The 27,183-nt window shown below is 46.2% G+C and overlaps 1 protein-coding gene across 2 annotated transcripts in view; it reads left to right on the top strand.

The window, feature by feature from the left end:
- Nucleotides 1–21,409, top strand: part of ESRRB (estrogen related receptor beta) — a 43,740-nt gene extending 22,331 nt beyond the window's left edge. The window contains exons 3-7 of one of the 2 annotated variants that reach the window (XM_054162004.1): nt 4,119–4,229; nt 4,852–5,013; nt 10,529–10,798; nt 17,122–17,232; nt 20,104–21,409. In XM_054162004.1, coding sequence (XP_054017979.1) covers nt 4,119–4,229; nt 4,852–5,013; nt 10,529–10,798; nt 17,122–17,232; nt 20,104–20,132 — 683 coding nt within the window. In that variant the 3' untranslated portion in view covers nt 20,133–21,409. Of the gene's footprint in view, nt 1–4,118; nt 4,230–4,851; nt 5,014–10,528; nt 10,799–17,121; nt 18,152–20,103 lie in introns of those variants that run through there. The other variant, XM_054162005.1, reaches the window with a different exon arrangement.
- Nucleotides 21,410–27,183: the final 5,774 nt, after the last annotated feature.

The raw sequence follows: 27,183 nt of genomic DNA, 5'->3' as shown, positions 1-27,183 counted from the left end.
AGAAAAAAACCCAAAGCCTGATGTTATCAAGTCAGCAAGGGGACATCTGATCCCAAAGTTGTCAGGCAGATGTCTCTCTGAGGGGCATGTCAGAGAAATGCAGGGAGCTTGAACAGATCAGCTCAGCTCTGCCACTGCAGAAGCTTGGTGCTGGCACAAACCTCTCTGCAAGAGCTCTTGGAACACGAGTGGCACCCACAGGACGCTTAGAAAACTGACATTGCTACCCCAGGCAGGCTGCTCAGCTGAAAAGTCCTGCACGAGTCCTGCCCTCCTCCACACTAGGTCAGAGGGGGCTCAGACAGGCAGGGGAGCTGAGAGCTGCTGAAGGTGAGCTGGGATTCAATCCCTATGGCAGACACTGGGTTTAGCTCCACACCTGGTTAGATGGGGTGTCTGGACTTTTATGCAGGGCCCCTAAAAAGGTACCAAGATTCAATGAACAGCAGCACTTCCTTGCAGCACAGGGGAGTGGGAGGAGCAGGAGGATGTTTCCAGCACAGACAGCCTTCATTTGTGAGGAAGCAGCTGCCAGAAAAGAAAGTTATCAAGGGTTAGTATTTCCCAAACATTGCTCTATGCTGCTGCATCTCACATTGTGTATATGTCTTCCACTGCTGTCCTAGCAGCCCCTCCATGCTGATACAGTCAAGAAGGAAGGGGATTCAGGACTGCCTATGGGTGCTGGCAGTTTTGCAGGATGAGTTCCTTCTCACCTGGGAACTGGCCAGTTCTGATCCACACAAGAAATGGATTTGTACAGGAACTGGAAGGCAAGGCAACTGCTTTCCCTTGCTGCTATCTTCTTGTCAGACCATGACAGCAAATCCTGTGTAAGTCTTCTGTATGGACCAGCTGCATCTTGTAAGTGGTCACTGCACTTTGCAGTTAAAGCTTAAGTGGCTGCATGTTTGGTGTGAAATTGTCCATGGGGGTAGTGTATTTACTACTTGGCCTTCTCTCTCACCTGCTTTCCACACACACTCTCACTTCCATTCATATCTCTGGTTGCATCCCCCTCCATCTCTACTCTGCTCAATGCTTTCCTTTCTCTGAGCTCACCCACTGCATCTCCTCACTTTATATTACTGCCCCTCTTGGAGCTGCATTGTAACCAGCTGCCTATCTTAAAATCAGCCACTAAGGCAATCAGAGTAGAAAAGCAGGCATTAAAAGCCACCTGAATACCACAGCTCAGGACCAGGCCCTGATTTTTGGCCATGCCCTTTCTTCCCATCTAAATATAACCCATTTGCTCATCAGATCTTTGGGGAAGGGATTTTGCCATGATGCTTGTGTCTGGAGTGTCACAGTCAGGGACTCAGGTTGAAACATTTTTGTGTGCTGTAGCACCTGCAGGCGAGCTGCACCCAGCAGCTGGCACTGCGCAGGGGTTGGCCTGTCCACCAGCTCTGTGGCTGGAGTGATGAGGACAGGGTAGAATAATGGTACTGCAAATGCTGATTGAAAACATTTGCCTCAAGGAGTGTCACACAGGATGGGGAACAAGAGGACAAACTCTTGTTCAAAATTAACAAGCCAAAGTCCTTGGGCAAACAGACCTCTATCTGCTTGGTGAGGGAAGGAGGGATGGAGGGCAAATCTCTCTGCGTCTCTCTTATCTTTTTTTAATGCACTTAAGTCCTTTGTGTCCTTATAATCTGATTGAGGGTCCCTAATACTGCTGCAACCTGTACAGCCTTCCTTCTGCCAAGGACTGGAGGATGGCATGCTTCTCCTTGGGAAAAGGAAATGAGCTCCTTCCCCCATTTCCTCCCCACCCCTTCCAGTCTTCCCTCACTGCTGCTTATCAAACTGCACAGTGAAAGCATCCTGGAGGGCTATGTGTTGCTCTTTCCTGGGCTCAGAATGGTGTCTTCCTGCACCAACACCACCCTGCCCACTGGTGTGAGAGAATGGATCCCCCTATGACTCTTCTTCTGTGAAGGTCCTAGAGAGCTGTGATTTAGGCCTGAAGTCCTGCAGCCTGTTCTAAATTATTCTATATTTGTATAATCTTTGTTTATTCTGACCCTTTCAATTTTCTCACCTGGTTACTTGATTTACTGGCAGGTCCTGTAATTTGTCTCTCCGTTCTCCTGGCTTACAGGTGGATGTCATTCATTCAGCAGAGCATGAATCTTCTCTCTTAGGAAACCAGGGCACACTTACAGAGGGGAAAAAACCATGGGTGGAAATGAAAGTTCCCTGCTTCACCCAGGACTTCATTAGTGCTGTTCCTCAGGGATATCCCTAGATAATCTCAAGTTTGGGATTCCCTGGCTGCCCTATCTGAAATCATTCTCTGGATGTGTTTGAACTTCCAGACTACTTGCTGCTGGAAGTAGAAGAAGCAATAGGCAGCTTTTTCAGAGGCACCTACTATGTAAGTGATGAGTAAGGGGGGTACTTAGGCTTAGGCATGTCAATGAGCTCTCCACACAGAGACAGAAATACAAAATGGGGTAAGGAAAGCAAATTATTCAGTGTGGTCTGAATTCACCTGTTTGGCTTCATATCTTTCTCTGCATCTTCAGTATCTGCTGTCCTCCCACAGCAGCCACTTGCAGCAGCAGTTCTTTGCTCTGGAGACCCCCAGGCCTGTTCATTCCCGATTGTCCTGCTCAGTGAGAGCAGCAGGACTCTTAAAAGGAAGCAGCAATATGGCATAAATAACATCATGCCTGTGAGCTTGTCCCCACACACCATGAAGCCATGCAGGTAATGCAACCTGTAACTCCTAGGGGTGCTGCTACAGTCAGGGATTTTGCTGTCAGACTGTAGAACTGAGTGCTCTTGTCCTGTCTGTCGGTCAAGCTGGGTTGGATGCTTAAGCTGTGCAGAGTATCATGATCTAGATGTTGTGACAAGTAAGTTTTGTGGGGGGCTGGTATGAGCATTCCAGTAAAAGCTTCCTCTTTTCCATGATGTGGTAGGTGAACGTGGCAAGAGTAAGTGACAGGCCTGAGCCGCCTCTTAGGGTAAAATATTTGCCTGCAGACTGCAGGTTTGTCAGCTCTACAAACTGTTAAAAAGCATCACTTCAAAAGTGACTTGGAGGGTTTGCTTTTAGTTGTTCATGTTTATGTAGTGGATTGATTGTGAAGTATCAGTGGCTTAATGTGATTAGCAGTAAGCATATCACGTAACTGGTCCCTACCCTCAGACTGGGGGGACTCTTGTGTTCCTAAGGAGGTGCTTGTGCAGTGTCAACTGAAATTTTTGTTCTCTTTGAACTCTCTTACATTTACCTTGAAAGATTTTTTTCTTTAATTTCTTTTTGCAATAGCTTTTTCTTTTTCTCCTGGCAAGACTGAGTCACCCCAGTTGCACAAGAACCGATGACCTGAGAATTGGACAACCACCTATGGCTTTGGTCACAATTCATTCTTAACAGCATACTTTGTACTAATGCAGCACCTGGGCTAGTGCTACTGCTACAGGGTTTTGCATGTGGACAGTCACTTGCCAGTCACGGGGACCTGTTTTCAATGTGTTATTTGTAGTTTGAGTTACTGTATTTTCAAATAGCTGCAACAAATTCTTCAGTATCTCCCTGCTACAGCTGTATTGTTGCTTTATTGTAGTAGAGGCTGTTTCTGTTTGTTTGGGTTCTTCTTCTACTAAATTTGCTGTACTTGATGAAGGCTGCAACATCCATTTGTAGTTCATAATCTGTTTGCTGTAGGTCACGTTTTCAGATACAAACAGTGAGACGTCACAGAACATTTCTCATTTTAAAGAACAATCTATTTTTATAACTGCAGGTTTGATTGACATTTAAAGTCTTTCTTTTTAAAGGCAAGAGCACCTAGAGGGCATTGAGGTCTGAAGGTTTTCATTTGCCCATCAGATTGATGGTGATTCAAAAGCTTGAATGGGTTAATTTTTGTCTTCATTAATGTTTTGAATAAAAGTAAAGCTCACAGCAGTGTGGTTAGAGCTGGAGGCAGTGTAGCTGTGTTATTGGGATTGCTGGGTTCAGATGAGATCTCAAGTGTGTGGGAGACAGAAGCTCCCTGGAGTGTGGGGACCGTCTTAGCAAATTTTAGCATCTGCATGTCAATGTTCCCTGTAGCACTAAGGAATCATGAGGACTTATCTTGTTTTACCTGCAGGTGTTCGTCTGGATCGAGTCCGTGGAGGGCGTCAGAAATACAAGAGGAGACTGGATTCTGAAAGCAGCACTTACCTGAGCTTGCAGATCCCTCCCCCAGCTAAAAAGCCACGTACGTACTGCTCTGGACTCGTGGTCCTCTCAGCAGCCGCTGTATTGCTTTTTACTGGGCTGCCAAGATGGACAAGGGAGCAGTTGTCATTTCTGATTCCCAGAGCGGTGCCCAGCACTAGGATTTTTTCCTTCTGATCACAGTGTGGAGGCAGATCAGGTAACACCTAAGGTCCAGCCCAGGTGCTGTATTCATTGTATTCGAGGTGAAATACCAGACCTTCCCTAGGAGATCATGTGGATCCATTTAGTGATATTCTGACCTCTCCCTGTATCCAAGCTACCATGCTGATTTCCATACTACCCAGAGTTCTCTAAACTTTTCCACATCCCACCAACTGGTTATTCATGCCTCTTCTACCCTAGTTGGACCTAAGGCAATGACTGACAACCTTACAGTAGCTTCCTGCTTTTGTCATCCCTGTACAGAGTCGCTTTGGCATAGGCAGATCACTACAGCTAGTGTAGCTGCAGTGTAGTCTTCTGTTGTAACTGAAACCTTTCCTGAGGCCCTATGGACTCTGTAGTCATGTCTTATCCCAGGAAGGTCCTTCTAGAAAGGGCTGTTACGACAGCTTACGTCATGAGAGATATAACAACTACTTCTCCTTTGAAATGCGCAGTGACTAAGATCGTCTCCCACTTGCTGGTGGCTGAGCCAGAGAAGATCTATGCCATGCCTGATCCAACCATGCCAGAGAGTGACATCAAAGCCCTGACAACCCTCTGTGACCTGGCAGACAGGGAATTGGTGGTGATCATTGGCTGGGCAAAGCACATCCCAGGTAAATAGGAGGAATTGCAAGGGTATAAGCATGACCAGCAAAGGGACTGTTATTTATCACTGTCCTTATCAGTTTTGTCTTCAACCAGGAATTTTACGTGCAGTGGTGGGTGGAAATTACTGTCACAAAAACTGCTTGTGGTGGGCTCTCATTGGTAACAAACTCCAATGGTGTAGGTGCATAAATTGATGACTCTTACGTGTGCATGTCCTGGGCTTATGCAAAAGGCTTTGAGATGATATGGTAAAGTTCTTGGTTGTGCCTGGCACTGAGTGGCATAGTAAAATCACATGGGAAACTGCCCTTGGGATGGTCAGTGGACTTGGGAATTTTGCAGTGCATAAACATGACCCGGGTCTGTTGTGTTTATAGATGAGTAAATGTTATGGCAGTGACTGAACTTTGCAGCTGATGACCAGGCAGGTACCCACTTTGACTGTAGTGGGCATTCTACTCTGAGTCAGGAAAGCTTTTGTCATGCTGGATTCATCATAGAAGGAGTCCCAAAGCAGGACCCTACTCACTGTTGTCAGGGAATCTCCAGGCTTCTATGCTGACCAATAATGAGAACAACTTACTGGCAATGTGGCTGGCCTCAGAAGGCTTACTGGCTATGTCCAATGAGTGCCTTACACCTGCAGGTAGGATGTTCCCAAGATGAAGGAGCAGACATGGCCCTCAAGGAGGTTCTGAGGGACAAATATTTGGAGTGGGAAGGGAAAATGCCCCCTCTCTCTAGTTCACCCCCACTTCTGACAAAAATTGCTAGGTTGGATTTGGGTGTGCAGCAGATTAGCCAGGGAACTTAGAGGATGTCCTTGGGATTTGCGTGGCTGTTTCCCGAAGACTGCTTCAGGCACTCACTATGAACAGCTCACTGCAGCTATCTCCTCCCTTCTGTCCTCCTTCCTTGTGTCAGGAGAGTGTCTGAGGCTCAGCCACAGCATCACAGGATTTAACCCATACTGCAAATTGTCTGTCTTCCATTGCTCAGGTCTATGTTCTCTTGCTTTGCTTCTTGGGTTTAAGTTCTTCCTTGGTAAGGCATCTTAGCACAAGTGATCAGTTTAGTTCTCCCATGTATTTCGTTGCTCTTTGTAGCTCCTCTTTTGGCTTTTTCCTGGATGCTTCTCTTTTTTCCAGAGGCAATATTCCTCCTGTGATTCAAGGGTTAGTGCCTTCCTGGGCTGTGTATACAGATGGTTAAGTGGTGAGACTGAAGTGTGGAGAAACTCTTTCAGGACGGTGTTTCTGAGTAGAGGTTAATCTCAGTGGTACCCTTCTTTACAAGATCTGCAGTATCTGCAGGGATTACACCCATCACTAGTGCTGGAATCCCTCTGGGGCTGATTCATCACAAGTAGGGTTACAGTGGTGATTAGGGAACTCAGCCTGGATTGCTCCATTAACCCAGTACTTGAGGTGTTAACAGGAGTGGCTTTTATGCAATGCAATTAGCTGCTGTGCTTGTCCAGTGAGGTGCTGCTGGGTGTTCTTTTAACCTTGGCTGTTTCTGTTGGCAAAGGGTGCACTGCTGTAGTTCCCCAGCTCGTGGCTCTGGGATGCTCAGCTCTGAGATTCCTGCAGAATCTCCCAACCTCCCAGAGTGAAATTATCCCAGTACTGGAATACAGTAGAGGTTACTCCTGCGCTGTGAAGGAGGCTGTTTCTATCCTTAAGGCAGGGCACATATGCCATCATGTCAGTTTTATCTGAGTATTTTCCTTTCTTATCAAAGTCCCTGCAGCACATTAACAGCCATCAGCCTGGCACAGTCCAGACCAGCTGCAGCGTTCTAACCGGACTGTGTGCACCAGAGAGAGCTCAGGGATTGTTACACAAAGGAGCAGCACTGAGAAACAAACGTAACAAACAACAGTTCATAAAGATGAAACAAAACACCCTATAGTTCTAAAAGCAGTGTGAAGCATACTGAGTTAGGCAGCAAGGGGGCAGAGCAAGGCAGGGCCAGGAGACTGCCAAGTGTCTAGACTGTCCATGCCCTGTGTTTCTGCCTTCCAAGGATTTTGAGCAAAATAGGACATTGGCTTCCTGTGTGCATGAAGTCCTGGACAGAAAGAGGTAGGGAAAGGAACAAAAGTCACATATTCCTGCCTTGCAGTCACCCTAGAATTAGTAAAGTACAGTGTGATGTTAAAAGTCATACCAACCCTTCAGGATCCCAGGTGTCAGCACAAATTTCTGCCCCACAGTGTTAGCAAATAAAACCAGTTAAGCTTAAAGACACTCTGCTATGATAACAAGAACGTATGATTTAATGGTGTTTAGCAAATGTTATTAGCCCAATAGCTTTATTAGTCATTAGCTCAAAGGCCATGCTTAGCCAGCCTCGAGTTGTTGTCCCCTTCTGGATGAGGCCCCCTGCCCAGTACTCACCCTCCCCCTCTGTGCTAATTGTCTCTGAACAACATCTACCTTTTCTGCATGCCTTGATGTAGGGAGACAAGACTTCTCTGGAGAGCTGACGATGAAGGCTCTCCCAGGGTAGCTGTTGTGCTGTTCTCACTAGGAAGACGATAGTATTAGCACAGAATGAAATATGGCAAGTGGAGTGACAGCAGCTGTGTCTGGAGTGGCCTCAGATCCTATAATTACATCTCCCTTTATTACCTCTACTAATGGCCCTCCAGGATGACAGAAATGATAATAAATTAACAGATTATGAACTTCACTTGCCACAAATTATGTGACTTGACTTTTTTTTTTTTTAAATTCTGGGAGCTTCCACTGCCAAACCACTGAAATAATAATCATAAAAAACCTACAAATCACCCAAAAAAGCCCCAGCAAACCTGAATGTCACATCACCTTTTCTCAACCTGCACCTGAGAAGGAGGAAAATACGCACGCAGCTCTGTTGCTGGAAACAGAGGCACCTCTTTTGGGAACCTAGGGATGGCAGTGGAGCATTCATCACCTTTCAGGATCAGACCTGAGAAAAGCAGCAAGAAACAGATCACTAAGGGCGTTTTCTGGGTGCTGTGCCATCAAACAATTCAGGAATGCAGCTGCAGGGCACTGTAAGATGGTGAGACAGTTGAATTTCACTAGAGTTTCTCCAGTGTTATAAACCTCTAACAGAAAGCCTGTGATTTTGGCTAGATGCAGTTAACATTTACCTTTTCTGACCTCAAATTTTACAGCATGGGACACCTCAGGTTATATGATCTTCCCTTGTCTGTGCAGATTGCAGTGATACAGGCACAGTCCTCCAGTCCTTGCATTCCACACATGTAAACACAGGAGGAAAAGGGTCTTGATTCTGTCAGATGAGTTTCAAGCTCAGGCTTGGCACTGCAGCGCTCCCTCCTTCATGGCTGCTTGCTGGAGCTGGAGTAGTTGGCTGCCTGGGAGCACTTCTGACCAGGGGTTTTCCCAGGTGGGTATTCCCAGGTGGGTAGGGCAATTGCAGCTGGCTCTTCTGTTCTCCTTCCTGTAGGGTAAACTGTGGTCTCTGTTGTGCAGTTCCTACCTGCCCTAACTGCCTCTGGGGAAGAGTGATTAACAGAGATGCTGGATGCATAGGCTAGGGTTAAGTCAATTTTTCTAGTTTATTCTCTATCAGAACAGTGTAAGCTGTGTCTGTCCTGGATCCTTTCACTCTGCTACATGACTGTTTACAAATTTTGTTGGCAGACTGCAGTGAGGCACTGTCATAACCTCTGTTGTAGTCCAGATGGGGAATGAAGATGCAGAAAGGCCACGTGACTGACCCCAAAGGTGGACATAAGACAGCAGTCTAAATGCTGGGCTGTTCTCTGTGGTCAGAGCTGGGAGAGAGGTGACCAAAGGATAGATTCCAGGTGCTAGGGACTGACAGTGGCTGTGCACAGCACCATTACCCCTGTCTCAGAGCTAATCTCATCAGTTCCCTCTGCAGCAGCATGCAGACCAGAGGAAGCAGGATCCCGAGCCTGCGTTTTGACTCAGAAGGGCTGTAGTCAGGAGCAGCACAGTACTGACTGCAGGAGGTAAGGGGCAGAATAGTGAGGCAAGGGACAAGGCGCCCCTGAAGTACTCACAGCCTGAGCAAGGGGTGGGTTTCACCCAGTGCAGGGCTTTGTGGAGCACAGGATGTGCTGTGCAAGAATCACTCTCAGAATCATAGAGTTGGGTTTGCAGCTCTTCTCCCCAGTCCCCTGGACTCCTCTTTAGCTGTTCCCTCTGGCACTCCTCCCCAATGGTTTATTGATTCTTCCCTCCCACCCACTGCTGCCCTCAGACCTTGCACACACAACACGTGACAGCTGATTGGTATCTGTTAATTAATGTGGCCTGGGGTCTCTTTTCTATTCAGTGGCCTGATAAGGGAAATTGGATGTCCAAGGGCTGCCAGGCCATTATCACCCTTTGCTTCCCCTGGCAACACAAGCACAAAACATGGCGTAGTGATAAATAAATACCACTCACCCACCCTTTGCCTTCCCTTCCCCATCTGAGATAGTGCAGATAGAAAAAGAGAACCCACAGTCAGTCAATATAGCAATCATCAGCTCTTTTGTTAATTGCCAACTTGATAACAAGAGAAATCAAATTATCATGGTGGTGGCTACCTAGACTTCAAAGTGGGGCGACATGGGGCCAAGAACTGAGAGCAGGGAGGACTGTGGGACAAAGCACACAGCCAGGGGGGCTGAGAGGCTCCTGCACAGAGGCTAATGGGCTCTCAGGCCTCTTGGTGAACCCCAAGGCTTAATAAGCACCTGGGGAGAAAACTGGTAGGGGAGGCTGGTGGAGCATCACCACCACCTACCTCACCCACCACCAGCTGAGGTGTGTTTGAGTGCTCCCCTGGGAACCTTCAGATGCAAGAAGCTGCCAAAAAGCACAGTCCCTGCCTGTCAGTGGTGGCTGGGAGCTGCCTCTAAGGGACCAACACAATGTGTTTGTCATCCTTGTCTGTAATGACTTGCACAGTGCCTGTCTCCTAAGATCTTTCATGGTCTGGCCTTCAAGGGTACCTGGAACAGAGGACATAACAGACAGTTTTCTTTCCCATGCACTCTCCCCCTACCCCACACTCAAGGGAGACAGTGCCTCTGTGTTTGCCTTCCTGCTTTATTAAGTGTCCTCTGGGGCTTTCAGGGTCTGTCTCCAGGTGGTCACTGCACTTTCTGAATTTGAGGAGAAAAACTTGGTTAATTGCTGGGTGCTGGTTTGGCTGTGATTTAGGTACTTGTATGGCACCATAAGGGTATTTTTGGCACTGGGTAGGTTTGTTGGCTGTGTGGGACAGAAAGCTGATGGTGTGGAGATCAGGGTTTGATGCTGCTACAGAAGAAGCAGAGGTTATTGAAAAGAGGTTATCACTAACCTTGGGTTGCAGTAAATGCAGAGCATCAGAATTCCAGTTTGAGGCTGTGGGTGGACACGGGAGCAAAGAGAAGGATAAGGTCCACATGTAGTGATTGCCACACAGGCAGGGTCACATTAATAAGCTCTTAGAGGTTTTGCTCCCCGCTCATTCGACCCTGCTTCTGTTTTGCCCTGTCAGGGTTCTCCAACCTGTCCCTTGGGGACCAGATGAGTCTCCTGCAGAGTGCCTGGATGGAAATCCTCATCCTGGGCATTGTGTACCGCTCCTTGCCATACGAGGACAAGCTCGTCTATGCTGAGGACTACATCATGGATGAAGAACACTCTCGCCTGACGGGGCTGCTGGAGCTCTACCTGGCCATCCTACAACTGGTGCGCCGCTACAAGAAGCTCAAGGTGGAAAAGGAGGAGTTTGTCACGCTCAAAGCTCTGGCCCTCGCCAACTCAGGTACAGCCTTGGCCCCCACCAGCCTTGCAATCAGGAAGTCAAGTCCCACACTGTTACCTGGCCTGGGAGGAAATTAGAACCTAAAGTCTGAGACTGTGCTTTGCCTGTCTCATGCAACATCCTCAAAGCTTCTGCCTGTCCGCAGAGCCGGACCTAAACTGGAGAGCAGGGACAAATGAGGCTTGCTGCTGCTAATGCCCCAACTGTGCACTGACCCTGTACTAGGGAGTGGAACCACACACAGATGGGCTGGCTGCTGGTTTCTGGCAGTAAAAGAAAGGCTGTGAGGCCCTTGCTCACTAGCAAGCTCACTCCCACTGATGTTAGTTCAGAAAACAGTATGTGACCCATGCTGGCATCCACCTCAGTACTGTTGGTCAGTTACAGCAAACAGGAAACCCTGGTCACAGTTTCAAGTCCCATGAAAAGCTGTGGGGTTGGGCGTACCTAGTTCTGTCCTGGGGGTGCTCAATGACCACAGACACTGAATCCCCTTTTAACTGGGAGACAGTGTGGATCTGGATGGTAGAGAGTAAAACATGGTGGCAGAAGCCTGATGTTGCCTGTTCTGAGGCCACAGTCCTCAGCCCAGTGCCTTCCATTGCAGTCTGAGGAATGCTGCAGCCCTCAATTGAGCAGGCTGTGGGATATATGAGGTGCTGTGTGCTGCACTGATGTTGCATAAAAGCCAGACACGTATGGGCTCAAGAATCCCTTCTGAAAGGCAAACTGCTAAAGCTGCTGTGTGATGAAGGCTCCCTCTACATCACTTGAATCCTGTCATCTCACATCAGCTCTTGCCAAACTGTGTGACCCAAGTCACAGAATTCACCTTTGCAGCCCAGCAGTGAGCTCAATGTCTGTGTTTTGCTAAAGCCACCTTCCAGAAGGAATTAAAATAGGAGGAATCTCTATCTTTCATGGTACTTGACTCTAATAATTAATCATTCTCTCAGTTTACAAAAAGAAGAAGGCACCATCTCTTTGGCATCACTTTGCTTGAGTTCAGCCTCCAGATACTGGCCTTTGCTGATCTGTGTCCTATGACCTCAGGTCTTTTTACGCTTGACAGGCTTGACATGATAAAGTTTCACAGTTGCATTCCTTGGCTATAGATACAATTCCTCAGGTATAAGCAAGTGGTCCTGAACACTGTGAGGTGCCCTGTCTTGACCATTTTACACCATTCTGTTCCCCTTTGTCATCCTACTTCTTATAGCAGCAGCAAATTAAAAGACAATAAAGAATCTGCTTTCAGCTCAGTGATAAAAATGTTGAGTAGCATCTAGTTTTTACTGATCCCTCTGGATTTCCACTAAAATCTTCTCCTTCAGGGATAGTTCACTACTGGTAGCTACTTTGAGATCTGTCATCTAGCCAGTTACTAATCAATTGAAAGTGTGCTTTATTGATATTGCATAGTGCTAATTTTTTAATGAGAATGTCCTGTGGTGCCAAGCCAAATGCCTTATAAAAGCCTAAGTCTATTATATCTATGCAGTTAACTTTATCAACCAAACTTGTAATCTCATCAGGGAATGAAATCAGGTTTGTTTGACAAGACCTCTGTTCCAAAGTATTGTGTCGACTGGCAGTAGAATTATGGAACCCTCAAATCATTTTGGTTGGAAAAGACCTTTAAGATCCTCGAGTCCGACTGTTAAACCCATACTGCCGAGTTCACCACCAAATCAGGTGGCACTGAAGTGCTACATCTGCATGTCTTTTAAATATCATAGAATCATAGAACAGTCTGGGTTGGAAGGGACCTCCAAAGGTCATCTAGTCCAACCTCCTCTGCAGTAAGCAGGGGCATCCTCAACTAGATCAGCTTGCCCGGAGCCCTGTCGAGGCTCACCTTGAATATCTCCAGGGATGGAGCCTCAACTACCTCCCTGAGCAACCTGCTCAGCGTTCTGCTACCCTGATGGTGAAGAACTTGCCATCTTATACATCTTAATGGAATGTATTTCCCCACCCTCCCTCTATTTTGCCCTGGTTCATATTGGGCTCATATGGCAATTATCCGATATGACCTCGGCAAATATGATCATCGTTTGAACTTTTGCAGTCATCTTGAATTTCTCAAAAATACCAAGACTTGTTAATCAGTAATCTGCCCTAGATGGGCCTCACCAGCAATCTTAGAACTCTTAAAGCCAAGTTATCCAGCTCTGCTGCTTTCTGTGAAGTTTGCCCCTAACAGATGCCCAACATCTTGCACAAACAACAGACATCTGCATATAACACAGGTACATAATGCTGCTTTTGTTCTAAACAGGACAGAAATACTGAGGACTTACCTCCTCTGCACTGCTATTAATCCTTTAATCATCTCCAGGTGAAAAGAGCTTTCCTACAAATGGTCATTTTTCTTCTATTTCTTAAATATTTATAAAACTTCTTTATTGTCCTTAGCCCTTCCAGCCATGGATTTTCCTCCAATGTCCTTCACTTCTCTTATCGATTTTCCACACTTCATAACTTCTGATTCATATAAATTGCTAGCTCCCTTTTCAGTTCCTCATATATTGCTTTTTTAGTTCTAATTGCTGCCTTTACTTTGCCACTGAACCAGGATGGGCAGGTGGCCAAGGCTGGCCTCTCAGTTGTGGGACAGTGGCTTTTGGCAACACAATTAACTCTCGTTAAAGTGACTGCCTCCTATCTACCAGGAAGGTCAAAAAATTAAGAGGGAGAAGGGCTCCTGAGAGAGGCAGAAGTGCTAAGGTAGTGCTTGTGACAGGGTAACAGGACAAATGCCACACTGTGACATTTATCTGGCTCATGCTGTGCACAGAGACACTGCAGAACCTGAGCCTTTGTGCTGCCTAGTTCTTCCCTGTGCAACAGAAGCAGTCTCTATTGATGTTGCTCTCTATGCTTTTAGTACTAAACCCAGGGAACAGCTCTTTTGGAACAGTCTGTGTCAGGAGTGCTGAAACACTGAGCAAAGATAAGAGCAAAACAGCCATCACTCCTCAGGTGCCTTCGGGTTCTGCTTGCAGTGCTGTGGAGTAAACAAACCAAGGTAAGGATGAGGAAGCCCTAGCTAACACATGTTCTCAGCTGGATGGGAAAAGCCATTCTGAGTTCAGTGGTTTCTTCTAGTGCACAACTACGTAGGAGCATAAGCCACAAAAGCCTTGCTTTGTTATTTGCATTGAGATATAAGAAAGTCATCTATGAGATGTCATTTTGCATGTTATTTGAGTGTCTCACAACCCACCTAAGGAAGCTAGAATAGGCCAGGTGTCGTTTTCTAATGTAACTTTCACATTCAACCTTCAGCTTCTTTTCCTATATTATTTTTCTTGATGTATTTTTAACATGGAGCAGACTTGCAGAGCCTGCATGTGTGTGCTTGCATGCAAACAGCTGATTCCCAGAATGGTAGGAATGCAGCCTACCTCTGGATCAGGCCTCAGTTGCCTTGAGTCAGGGACAGGGCTCAAAGCCGAGCAGCAACATTAGCACCTGTGCTGCCTACACCTGTTTTCTGCCTACTGTATAGGTAAATCTCTGCATTTCCCTTATCCCTAATTGTTTATCCAACCCAGTTTCTAGGGACTTTCTTTCATATTGACCCTTTGTTTTGAGGAATTAAAATAAATGAGAACAGAAGCAAGACTTCACTCACACTTCACTAGAGAAGAAGCTGAGAGTCGGCTGACCTTGCCAGAGCTGTGGCTGGTGTCCGAGTCCTCAGTGTAATGCACCAAGGACACACCTGCTGGGACTGGCAAAGAAATCCAAGTAAATTCTGTCTTTTAGTAAGTGCATTTTAGAGAGATGAGAAATTAATTCTTGATGCCCAGAGCAGCAGGCATGTCCCAACAATATGGTCATCCATTTTTTCTGACAGAGTAGGGGTGCTGCAGACTTCAGCTTCTTACCTTTCAGAGCCAGCAGTCCCTTCCTAGGCATTATTAGGTCTTCTTTTCTCAGGAAGAGAAACTGATCAACATGTGTAGTGAAGAGCCTTCCAGGTTAGCATACAACACATCTTCATTTAAGGACATCCCAGACAAGCCAAGGCTTATTTTTCCCCAACACATTTTAGTGCTGAGCTGAAGTGAACAAGGGCTGGATACAGAAAGCGGATGTGTAACAAATTCTGTACTAATGAGTCCTGTGAGGTCCCTGCTCCCCCTGCTCCTGCCAGAAGCTGCTAGAAAAGAGTCAGATGAGGAGGCCTTGTCCATTCTCATACCCACCCTGTACCCCATGCCAGCAATGTTGGAGAAGGGCTTCTGACATGAAGCCTGACTTCTGGGCTAGCTGACCCTCAGGGACAGGGTCAGGCAGTCTCCCTCCACCTCAGTGCTCTGACAGCTGTAAAAATTCATAGCTATTGATTTTGTAATTAACAGTTTATCAATGTTATTGATACCAGCTCACTGATGGATTGCAAGGAAATTAATCCTGCAATGTTATTTTTTTTCTAGTCAGCTGCCAATTTTGAGCTTATTTCAGCAAAGAACAGGGTAGTGGGGCAGGCTTTGATCTTTATTCCCCCAATTTCTCTTCCTGCATACCTCCTGTTCAGTCTTGTCACCTTACAGAAGTCAGGTGGCAGAAGGACACAGTTTTGGGATTCTGTGTGCTGTACAGGAGCATCAATACCCCAAAACAGGGCACTCTCTTTGACCTGAATTATGACTTACTATGAAGTGCTTCTAGCACCCACTGTGAACTGCAGACTGATGGACTGTGATTACTTCTCCCCACTTGTGCCTCTAGCCAGAAGGACACTGAACAGAAAGGCTGGAGGACATTTCTCTCCACGTTCCTCCTCTTGATACTTCTAGTCAACAAAACTGACACCCTGCAACTTGGCAGGAAATAGATCCCACTCACTTCTCCTGGATGGAAATTTTCCAGAGATGCTACCTGGCTGGGAAAAGTTGCCAGACTTACTTGGCAACATGCTTCTCCCTCCCTACTCTTCAGAATCAGCCTCTGTGGCTGTCTCAGGTCACTGTGATGACCTACTGGCTTTTCTCTGAGCTTCTTTGCTTGGTTTCTTTGTTACAAAAAGCAAATGCAGCAAGAACAGTCCTTTCTCAGTAGGCTTCTTGGAAACATAACCCTTTAGTATCCTCTAATGAGAGCATTCCTTCTAAACAGCTTCTTAAACAGCTTTCATGCTAGACATAATGTTGTGGTACTTATAACTCTTGAACAGAAATAGCCTTCACTGTACATGTATCTTATGGCTTTCAGAGTCATTAATTTGTGTGGTGCTCTCCACAGAGATGACACATGTTTCTAGAGAGATTTTGGTCCATCAGCCAACTTTGCTCCCCCTCACTGCTGTCACACTGAAAAACCCACATCCTCACATTTGTGGTGTTTGTGTCTGGTCTGAGCCAGAGCACTGCCACACTGTAAAGCCTGGCTGCAGTAGCAGATGGTGCAACTATGTGTGTGTGTGTGCATGCTTGCCAGAGTGTCCCTTTGCTGCTGCTTCTGGATTGATTACCTTGTGGCAGAAATCTTTATCAATGGGTTCAGTATTGATTACAAGTCTCTGAACAATGAAGGCAAGGCAGCAGTGTTTCCAGCTTTGTATTTGTAAGAAAGAAACAATCATCAGTAAGATAAAAAGGGGGAAAACCTGTGATGCTGTGCCTGGTCAGCTTCTCTGACTCTTTGGTGCTGCCCTCTATCACCATGACTTACCCACAAGCTTAGCAGATTTCCCCAGTTTGACCCTGAACTGGGTCACTACCTTTGCCTCAGAGATACACCAAAGAGCTGTGTTAGCCTTGCAAACCCTGCTAGCCGCTCTGGTAGCTTGTAGGATCTAACTGGCAGCCTAAGGGAAGAGGCTTTGCAGGAGATGCAAGTTTCCTTTACTGAAGCAGGGAACTCCCTGAGCAGCTGCTGGCAGCCTCCAAAAACAGGGGCATATGCACAAAGGTGGGGCTGGCTACACCCCTGGGCACACTACTTGTGACCTACTGGGTCTTTTCTGTCTTACTGACACCCTGAGCAGCTGCACAACAATTAGGCAGTTTAGACAGATGAAGCGCTATAGCAGTGTTAATTATTCTTAATGAGATTGCTCCCAAGTGGCAGCACAGCAGCTGCTGCCCCTTGCAGGGTGACTCTCCTCATAAGGAGCATGGAGGGCAAGTGAATGTGTAAGTCACAAAAGCTCCCAACCTGACCCCTGCACAGCCTTGAGGTGACCGGCAAAAGGAGCAGGACACGGGACGCAAAGTGTCACTTAAGCCTGGTTTTAGCTTCAGGCCCCAAAAGGATTTCCTTACTCATGTCTGACTTACCTGTTTGCTGTGTTTTCTGCCTCTCCCCAGACTCCATGCACATAGAGGACATGGATGCAGTGCAGAAACTCCAGGACCTTCTCCACGAAGCCCTGCAGGACTACGAGCTGAGTCAGCGCAACGAGGAGCCACGGCGAGCAGGCAAGCTGCTTCTGACCTTGCCCCTCCTGCGGCAGACGGCGGCCAAAGCTGTGCAGCACTTCTACAGCATCAAACTGCAGGGCAAGGTTCCCATGCATAAACTCTTCCTAGAAATGCTAGAGGCAAAGGTCTGACAGCCCCAACGCCAGCCGACAGTGGCCAGGGAACAAACTAAAAACAAAGATGCAGCCAACGGAGAGATCCAAACAGCAGCAGCAGGCACCGCCGGCTTTTATCTCCAATCACTTATTACGGAAGAATTATTTAATGTCTATCTGTCGGCCTGACTGCAGAATCTCATGTACAGGAGGGGGAAAACTCTTTTAAAATCAGTCACCTCTTTATCTTCTGTTTTGTTTTGGGTTTTGTTTGTTTTCTCTGTGGGAAATACCAGAATATGCTCTTGCACTTGTTGAGGTGGTCATCAGGGCTCAGTCCTTATAAGCAGTGATGCTCTCAGCGCTGTCCAGGCCACCTGCTCCCCAGCTCCCTCTGCCAGTGCTGGAAGGGGGGAGTGGGGACAGAATCAGGAAGAGAGGAAGAATACAGTCAATATAAAACTATCTGCTGGTGTTGTGAGGGGTCAGATAGAAAGAAGAGCAGCCAGGGCCCTTCTTTTGGTCACCATTCTAGCGACAGAGCAGATACTCTTTTGGCAGAGTGCTCTTGGACCTTTGTCTGATAAAAATGGCTGCCTCCCAGGCTCCTCTAGCAGCAGCTAACACTTGTACATACAGGCCCCACTTCTTACTGGGAAAGATGCTCCTAACTGTGTAAGATATTCTGCGACCTTGTACAGTGTGTCATTACGCCTGGCTAGTCCCTCCCATGTACAATCCCTGCAGGCCCCTCGAGAGGCAGGATGTATGTCCCTGAGAGAATGCAAGTCTCCTTTCCCAGATGGCAAGAAAAAATGTTATGCTTCCGTGCTGGGTTGACTTGATAATCTCTGCATCCTCTCCTATGTGGTGCTAACTACAGTTCTTCCACACTTTTCACCCCGTAGTGTATCACCCCTGCCTCTTCAGCTCAGCTGAGTGCCATTCCCCACTTGTTCCTTGTGGCAGAGAATACGAGGCTTTTTCTGCATGGTTACTGCCCAAATATAAATACACCCCAAACCAGGGCTTTCCTAGACTTCATTAAAGTAATAGCTCTTTGCCTCCACAGACTTAGGCTTGTTGCCAAATGCTAGTTAGGAATCAAGGGCACTGCTTTTTGGAGGAGGCAGCTCTTGAGCCTGAGAGATTGCTTTTTTGTGGCAGCCTAGGGAAATAAATTAGAGGGTGGCATGAAACCCCCAATGTCCCCACTACTGTCTGTCCCTGCCTCATCCTATTATTCTCAACAGCAGCAAAAGACCTAGCTTAGATTATACCTGCTCTGGTAAGAGGTGCTTTTGCTGATAGGAAAGCAAATATCTGACCTTGAGGTGGTGGGAGAAGTAAGGGAGTATTTGTTTACTCTTCTCATGTAATCAGGTTCCTGCTGTCTCCAAGCCCCGGGTTGGATTTGCTGCTTAAGCCATAACTGCTGCATTCCCGGTAGCCAGAGGTGGATGTGGGTGACTTACAAAACTGTTTTGTTGGCATTTTCTGAGATTTTACTTTCTAGATCTCTTAGTTTTGAGCCAGGCTGAGCTGATGGAACCTAGTTTCACTGTTTTGTGGTCAGCATGGTCACCATGCCAGCAGTAGAGGTAAGAAAAAGCTTCTGACCTACATTTGAGACACTGCTGGCTCTACTGCTTCTATTCCTCTCAAGCTTCAAACCCTTCCTGGCTATAGCACAGGAGAAAGGTGGTGTGGCAGAAGAGTAACTTCTTGTCAGCAGGAAGCCTTCCAAACCAGGGATGAGGCACTGGGTGCTTATCTTCTACTGGAGCAGTGTGTCACAGCAGTCGATGCTGTGGAACAATGCCCAGGCTAGCTCAGAATCTGGGGACACTTAAGTGATACTGACCTCTCAGCTCTTGTAGCCAACCCCCCCTCCTTGAGATAGTTCAGTTCCATCTCCTTTGAGTTTTCCCTGCACTAGACAGTGGTAGCTACTCTCACTCATTTTGTCCTCACTTGAGAAAGGTATTCAATCTTGCTTCAGGCACATTAGTAAACCAACAGAGACCTAAGGGGCAGAAGGCACAGAGCCGGAACTGCTTCTGTGTCCACAGCAGTAGCAATAACACAGTGGCCTTGTGCACTGAACAGATCTTTGTGCTTCTCTCCCCAGCTCCCACCCAGAGGCAGCTGGGGAGAAAACAAGAGGCTTTTGGTTGCGCTCTTATTCACTGTACCCATCTGTGACTGAGAGGGACCAAAGTGAAATGCACACTATCACTATCAAGCCGGCTTGTCATGTGCTGCTCTTTCTGCCTATGGCATAAGTGCTCTCACAAATGTGCTGTAAGTTTGACTCACTTGACCACAGTTGCTTTCTGCCAAGTCCCACTCAGCTCAGCCACAGCACATTGTGTCCTGACTGCTGTGCAAAGGTAGGTGTCCCAAAATGGCCTAAAAAGATCTTAAGAGGTGATTCTTACTCTTTTGGGCCCTGGCTAGAAAGGTCACTTACATTAAAAACAAGCAAACAAACAAACAAAAACCCAACCAATTTCCTCCCCCCCCAAAAAAAAATCCAACCAACCAACCAAAAAAACCCAGAAAGGCTCTTTTGGCTTGGTTATATTTGGACTTAGGCCTGCTGTCCAGACCAAGGAGGATGAACTGTCTACAAAACATGATTATGGAGAGCTGCCAAGTTAGCTTCTAGCCCATAGAGACTGCTGGCTGTTTAGCGTAGGGCTATGGTATGGAGGCAGCTCCTGCCTCAGCAGAGCAATATATAAAGATACCAAATGCATTTTTTTTCCAGGACCACCTTTCTCCATTACAGCTGCATAACCTTGGAGCCCATCTGGATGTCCCCTGTTGCTTGAAGATAATACCCCTGGAAATGTTTGCATTGCTTCTGAAATAGGATGGGAACTGAAGCAGACAGTAATTAGCATATATTAATCTCTTTAAGCAAGGAATGCAAACTCTTCCCCAGGAACTGAGACAGACATACTTGTCTAGATTTAACCCTTAAAAGGCTTGTATCACCTTAAATTGGGAATCAGGTCAAGTTACTCAGAACTGTGACACCAGTGTAGGAATCACACACGATTCCCAGTCGTTCAGATCCACTGTGCATCACTAGTTCTACCACACTGCTGCAAAGGAGGAGCACGTCCAGCTACACAGTGAGCCAAGCTTGCAGAGAAGGGTAGTGCTCACAGTCTCTTACACAGAGGTCTGGGTGTGTGGAAGCTGAGGCAGAAACTAGGAAATGGGTTCTGGGTCAGTGCTCCTTATGCATCAGAGAGTCAGCACCATATAGCTGTCCTACCTGGGGCAAAAGATGATGGAGCTTGAGCCTTGGGACACAAAAGGTTTCTGTGACTTACAGCAAAGTGGTAGAGGTAAGTGTGTCAGTGGTGGTGAATAAGCATTGAAGTCCACGCGCAGCAAATAGGTTGAAAGCAGCTGCAGCCCCTGATTTGTGGGTGTGCATAGCAGAAACCACGTAGCCATCAGCTGCTACAAAAGGCAGTTCTTCCCAAGTGACCAGCTCTTCTGTTCTGGGCACATTCTTCTCTGCCAACAGCTGTGTCTGGCCTCTAATGCAAAACAAATTTCATGGGGATCAATTAAAAGAAAGGGTAAAATCCCACACAGAAGCAGGTTTCTGGGGAAACTTGGGCATTACACCTTGCAGCAAAACTGTGAAGCGACAAGAAACGCCCCCCCAACAATCAGAACTTTGCAGTACCGCTGATGCTACGGGGGCAGCATTTTCCTCTTTGTAAGCTCTCATCTTTTTTCTTTTCTTTTCTTTTTTTAACTATTACAAATATATAAAATAAAACATGCTGCACCAGAAACATATAAGCAGCTATTAGAGGAGAAAGTCACTGAGAAAGACCCTAGAATGTAACTTGTTGAGCTTTTATCACCAATTGGAGCTGAGGAAAAGAGCTTCCACTTTGCATCCACAAGCTATAATCAATCACATGGCCAAAGGCCACTCTGTGGCTGAGTTATGTGGAGAAGCCAGAGAGACAGAGGGTGTGAGAATGATGCAGGGAGTTATAGACAGTGAAATAAACAGTATCTACTTAACTATTATCTGCTCCTAAAAAAAATTATTAAAAATAACTAAATAAAAAGAAAGAAAGTAACAACCTGTTAAATAAATTGTATTCTTGTGGTACAGGTCATTTCAAACAAAACAAGAAATAAAACACAGAAATGGCAAAACTAACTCAGAGTAATGTCTGTTGTGTTTAGGAGCTGCTTCGTTCTGTTCTCCCCCCCAGGAGAGGCTGAGGTGGAAGGCATGGTTTGTGCATGCTGTGGAAGGGGGGGGGAGAGCCCCCAGCCCTCACATTCAGAAACAGTGCTTTGGTGGTTTCCTTCATCCAGGAAAAAAAATTTCTCACCAAGCACTTTTTTTTGGTGAAATTTGCTTTGCTGAGGACTTCCTAGACAGGCACTGCTGTCAGTCTCTGCCATGGACTGGTCTGTTTCTTCCCCTCACTCTTTTCCTCATGTTCTGCCCTTCACTGGTGCAAGGAATAAACATGAGCTGGCAATGAAAAAGCCTTAAAGTTATTCCAGTGAAAAACATCGTATCTAATCATAAAATAGACCACTGGCTTAAACCCAACAGTGACATCATGAGTGTGGCAAGCACTACAGCAGCTGTCCAGAGCTTATAAAGTGGGTGCAAGTGCTGAGCTCATGGCATTTGCATTGAACTGGTGGTCAGGCAATACAGGAGGCCAAGCTCATGTCTGGTTGAGAAAACAGAAGGAAATCTACTGTGGTACTTGTGAGACATGAGAAACAACCCTCAAGTTTTTATTCCACCTTTGACTCTACTGAGTATGGACACTGTCACACCCTGTGTAAGCATTGTCATCTCCATATGCCTTACTGAGCACTGCCAAGGTTCTCCTTTCAGGCAATGGCACTCACTGGCATGATGTGGCTAAACCAGGCAACAAAGAGGCTTTGCAGCCTGCCCTGAGGAGGAGGCTCAGGGGAGACCTTATTGCTGTCTACAACTACCTGAAGGGCGGTTGTAACCAGGAGGGGGTTGGTCTCTTCTCCCAGGCAACCAGCACCAGAACAAGAGGACACAGTCTCAAGCTGCACCAGGGGAAGTTTAGGCTTGAGATGAGAAGAAAGTTCTTCACAGAGAAAGTTGTTAGCCATTGGAATGGGCTGCCCAGGGAGGTGGTGGAGTCACCATCCCTGGAGGTATTCAAGTGGGGATTGGACGTGGCCAAGTGCCATGGTTCAGTAGTCATGAAGTCTTGGGTGACAGGTTGGACTTGATGATCTTTGAGGTCTCTTCCAACCTTATTGATTCTATGATTCAGTAGGTTTGGAGGTCTGAAAAGTTTACGTGGTACTGGAGCCAGAGGATTATGGAGAGTCCATGCCACAGTGGTCTCTTCAAACACCATTCAATGTACTTAAGCTTTCCTCAGTCCCTTACCTCTGAAGTGGCAGCTGCCTTCTTTACATTGCCTGGGTGCCCTTTTGCTTTGGGGTTTTCAAGGCTTTCCTTACTGTTGTTCACTCACACTGAAATTCTACAAGAAAAAATGAGCGAGGGGGCTGTCTTTCAGTAAGTGTGCTGAGCACTGGCAGAAAGTGAGGGCAGCCTGGCATTTCCTCTTACAGAAAAGCTTCACAGGAAAGGCTAGGAAAATCCTCTGTTTGCTCTGATCAGCTGGAGAGGGGAGGTTTCTTTACTAATCAATGCTGAGTTCTCTAACCGTTTTTCTCTCCCCCAGGTTAAAGGTATGTTTAACTGCTGGTGTATGCTCTTACGCTCCAAACATTAAAACATGATTGCAGCAGCTGTTTGGGGTGACCTGCACACACCATAAAATGAAAACCAACGAGACTTTCCCTCCCCCGCCCTTTCATGCTAAGGTGTTACACAGGGAATCAAAGCAAACATTAGCTGATGTACAGAAAACTTCAGTGTACAACTTTCCAGTAGCAAAAAGCTGGAGCAGTTGTGCTGCGTGCCCGGCTTGCTTTAGAGGCATCCTCTGCCACTGCAGCCAATTTGAAATGATACCATGGCAAAACTTGGTGCCCACACTTGGGGAGCAGGAGGACTAGCCTAGAAGTCTGCTGGCGTGGCTGGAAGAGACATGCTGATAACTGACTAATTGGTTTAGAAAGCACAAGGGTGGTTCAGCGAAACACAACAGCCCAGATGCAAACACTGCTGCCAACCAGCCCAAACCAACAGCCTTGCTCCAAAAGAACTGCAGCCAGTGAGTCTCTTTACATTAGTGATAATCAGCTTTGAGCCCCATCACACTTCTGACCTTTGTGTGCTTGTCTCCACCGGGCTTGGGTGAGATTAGACAAGCCTTCAGCTCTGGGACTAGCAACATCCAAATAATTGTAAGTAGGAATGAAGTCACAAAAAGATCAGAACTGGCCATGGGTTCAAAACACTCTTTGTAAGAGAAACTGCAAAGACAGACACCAGCAACCACTGACACATCATAGGTTTGCTAAAGACTTCAGTGCTTCACCAAGCCCCTCATAAATCTAACCAGTCACATGCTGACTCCAACCAGCTCTTGGCAGCATGTACAGCACGTAGAATCACAGAACTGCCTAGATTGAAAAAGACCTTTAAGCTCATCAAGTCCAATCATTAACACTGACAAGTCCTTGACTAGACCATATCCATAAGCACTACCTCTACACAACTCAAACACCTCCTGGTGTGGGGACTCCTAGGGAAGCTGCTACAATGCTTGATGACCCTTTCACAGTAAAGAAATTCTTCCTAATATCCAATCTAAACTTCCCTTGGTGCAACTTGAGGCCATTTCCTCTTGTCCTATTGCTTGTTACTCTTGGTTGAACAGAGTGAACATCACCTCTCTACAACCTCCTTTCAGGTTGTTGTAGGGAGCCCTAAGGTCTCCACTCAGCCTCCTCTTCTCCAGACTAAACACCACCATTTCTCTCAGCCACTCCTCACAAGACATTTGCTCTAGACCCTTCATCAGCATTGTTGCCCTTCTCTGGACATGCTCCAGAGCCTCAACATCCTACTTGTAGTGAGGGGCCCAAAAGTGAACACAGTACTTGAGATGCAGCCACACCAGTGCTGAGCACAAGGAGAAAAATCACTTCCCTGGTCCTGGTCCACACTACTCTTGATACAGCCCATGATACCATTGTCCTTCTTGGCCATCTGGGCATGCTCATAGCTCATGTTCAGCCAGCTATCAGTCAACATCCACAGTTCCTCCTCTGCAAAACCAGCTGTACTGGCTCAGACTGCAGACCAATATAGCCCAGTCTCCCATCCCTGCTAATGTGGCCAGCAGCAGATGACCAGAGACGAACATAAAAACAGGATCAAAGGCCACATGAGCTAGACCTGAGGTCTTTACATTTAACAGTCCTCAATAACTTTTCCTTCATTAATTTCTTCAGTCCTGTTGTCAACCACAAAGGTTCAGGCCCTTGTGCCCTGTAACAATGAATTCCATGGATCACTGTTCAATAAAGTATCTCCTTTGCCTGTTCTGAGCATGTAATCAACTCATCCTATTTCATGCTCCTGCAGCTTGTGTTAGATGACAAAACAGTTCCCTGCTTATTTGTCCCTACTATTCACAATCTTCTAGGTCACTCAATGTTACCCACAGTCATTTCTCCTCAGGGTGGAAGTAGAGCTACCAGGCTTACCCCATTCAGTGGGTACATACTGTACCAATTAAATTAAGCAAATGTGACCACTTAGTGATGCTTTAAAGGCAAGTACAAACCCCTAGTCCTTAGCCAAGACACAAAGACAAAAGTAGACCTCTCTGTAGCTATCTACACACAAACACACAAGCCCATTGCATCTCCTAGTTATCTTTTCCTTCACAGAACTTCTGGACTTCATATTTACCTCCACAATAAAATAACTTATGATTAGCCTATTTAAACTCTATTTTTTTACCAATGGTAACAGTAACAGATTTTAATCCTTCCTCCTTTACATGGATGCAGCCTTTTCCCCAACAGATCTTTTTTTCCTCTTTTTTCATCCATCTGAAACAGAGGAAACCAAAAATGCACCTTGGATTTTCTCTGATATAATGCTTTTATTATGACAAAAAATAATGGTTTAAAACCAGAAGACTTTAATGTATTCCCTGATGTATTGAGTAAGTGATTTTGTTTTTATCTATTCCTTTCTATTGCACAATTTGAAGCTGATTTCTCTCTAGGAACCTCAGCTTGCTTAATTCCAAAATACCAAATTCTTGCTTTTCTAAGTGTTTAAGACCAGCACACCCACAAAATGTCTCAGAATCAAGTGCATTATTTTGATGTATGAAATTCTTCCACATTTTGTTCTCTGATTCGAAGAAATTGGCATTATGGTTTCAATCAGCTTTATCACACATCCCTGATATACTTGCAGTTGTTGAATAATAAAAGGCAGGGCAGTGATCAGATGAGGTGAAGCTAGGACAGTGCAAATTGAAATCACTTCACTTAAACTGGCAAGAATCACCACAAACCAAGGCTGCATTTTACAGATCAGTTAGAACAAAGCACATAAATCATGTTTTTGAGAGGGATTAATTTACACCACGTGCCAATCAAGTCAAGTGTAGTACCTAAGTTATGAATAATCTAATTGGAGTGAGGAGTGTTATATTTGGGAGGAAAATTATTTAACTGGAGCCAAAACTATAATCACCTTCAATGATTACATTTCCAGCACTGTAAATTCTTTTCCCCTGCAACACTGGAAGCAGTCAATGCTGCAAGTAATTTTCTATTACCGTTTGCATTATTAAATTTGAACACATTAAGCAAACTCTTGGGTTTGGTCTTGGTTTTGTTGGGGTTTTTTGTCAGTGGTTAATGCTACTACAAATCAATGAGCCTTTGGGTCAGTCTTAGGAAGCACAATTTCATGAGATCTTTTCCAGTCTAACGAACCCGTGCAACCAAGCCTGGGGTAGCCACTTATTTCCCCCACTGTGTTTGTTGTCATCTCATGGAAATTCAGCAACACTTATGGGAAGAGCAATAGCACAGGCATCAGCTTTCCAGGGTGCTATCCCCAGCTCTTCTACTGTCTTGAGCACTTCCAGTTCAAACTCACTTTTTCTAGTTGCAGGAAATGCTTCTTCACGTTTCTTCTTTCCACCACAACTGTTATTTCTCATGACAAGGCACCAGCTCTAATCCTCTTTCCCTGGGCAGCCTTTGCTACTTTGATACATTTCCTTTTATTCACTATTGTGACAGTCTCTCTGCCTCCAGCCTCTCTCCTCCTGTCCTGTTTCTCTCACACAGCCCGTGTGGGTGAAGAGGCCACGAGTGAATATTCAGCCTCTTGTGAAAGCTGACTACCCTGAGCTGATCCAAATCCCCTTGTGGGACAGACTATTCCAATTCTCCTATAAACAAGGCCCCTGTGGCTAGCAGCAAGTAGAGTGTTCTGGATACCTTCTGCTTGGAAGTAGGTCACCCCAAGTTAAGAGTGTTTATTGTTTCTCATTGCTCAGATGTCTTTGCTTTCCAGCCCTGCAAGGAATGCAGTGTCACCAAAGTGACACCAAACTAAGGGAAAAGCTGCAGGAGGGTCTCTGCACGATGACAATTTTATTGCCGTTTGCCTTTCAGTCTCAAGGTTGTATTGTAGACAGGACTGAAGTACAAGCCTCAGTCACAGTCCACAGTCAGACTAAATCAGAGCAGCTTCTCTGGCAGCTCTGGTTAATTAGACAAACTGTGTGAACCACCCTGCTCACCTCAGGCTTCACAACACACCTCAAAAGAGCTTCAGTATCCAGCCTGCATAGGGCAGCCAGGCCATGCTGCAGGGTAGCACGCAGGGACATATGGTGTT

Source organism: Dryobates pubescens, chromosome 5 (assembly GCF_014839835.1).
Source record: "Dryobates pubescens isolate bDryPub1 chromosome 5, bDryPub1.pri, whole genome shotgun sequence".
Classification (NCBI taxonomy): domain Eukaryota; kingdom Metazoa; phylum Chordata; class Aves; order Piciformes; family Picidae; genus Dryobates; species Dryobates pubescens.
The sequence above is the reverse complement of the archived record's forward strand: the minus strand, read 5'-3'. Positions and strand labels throughout refer to the sequence as shown.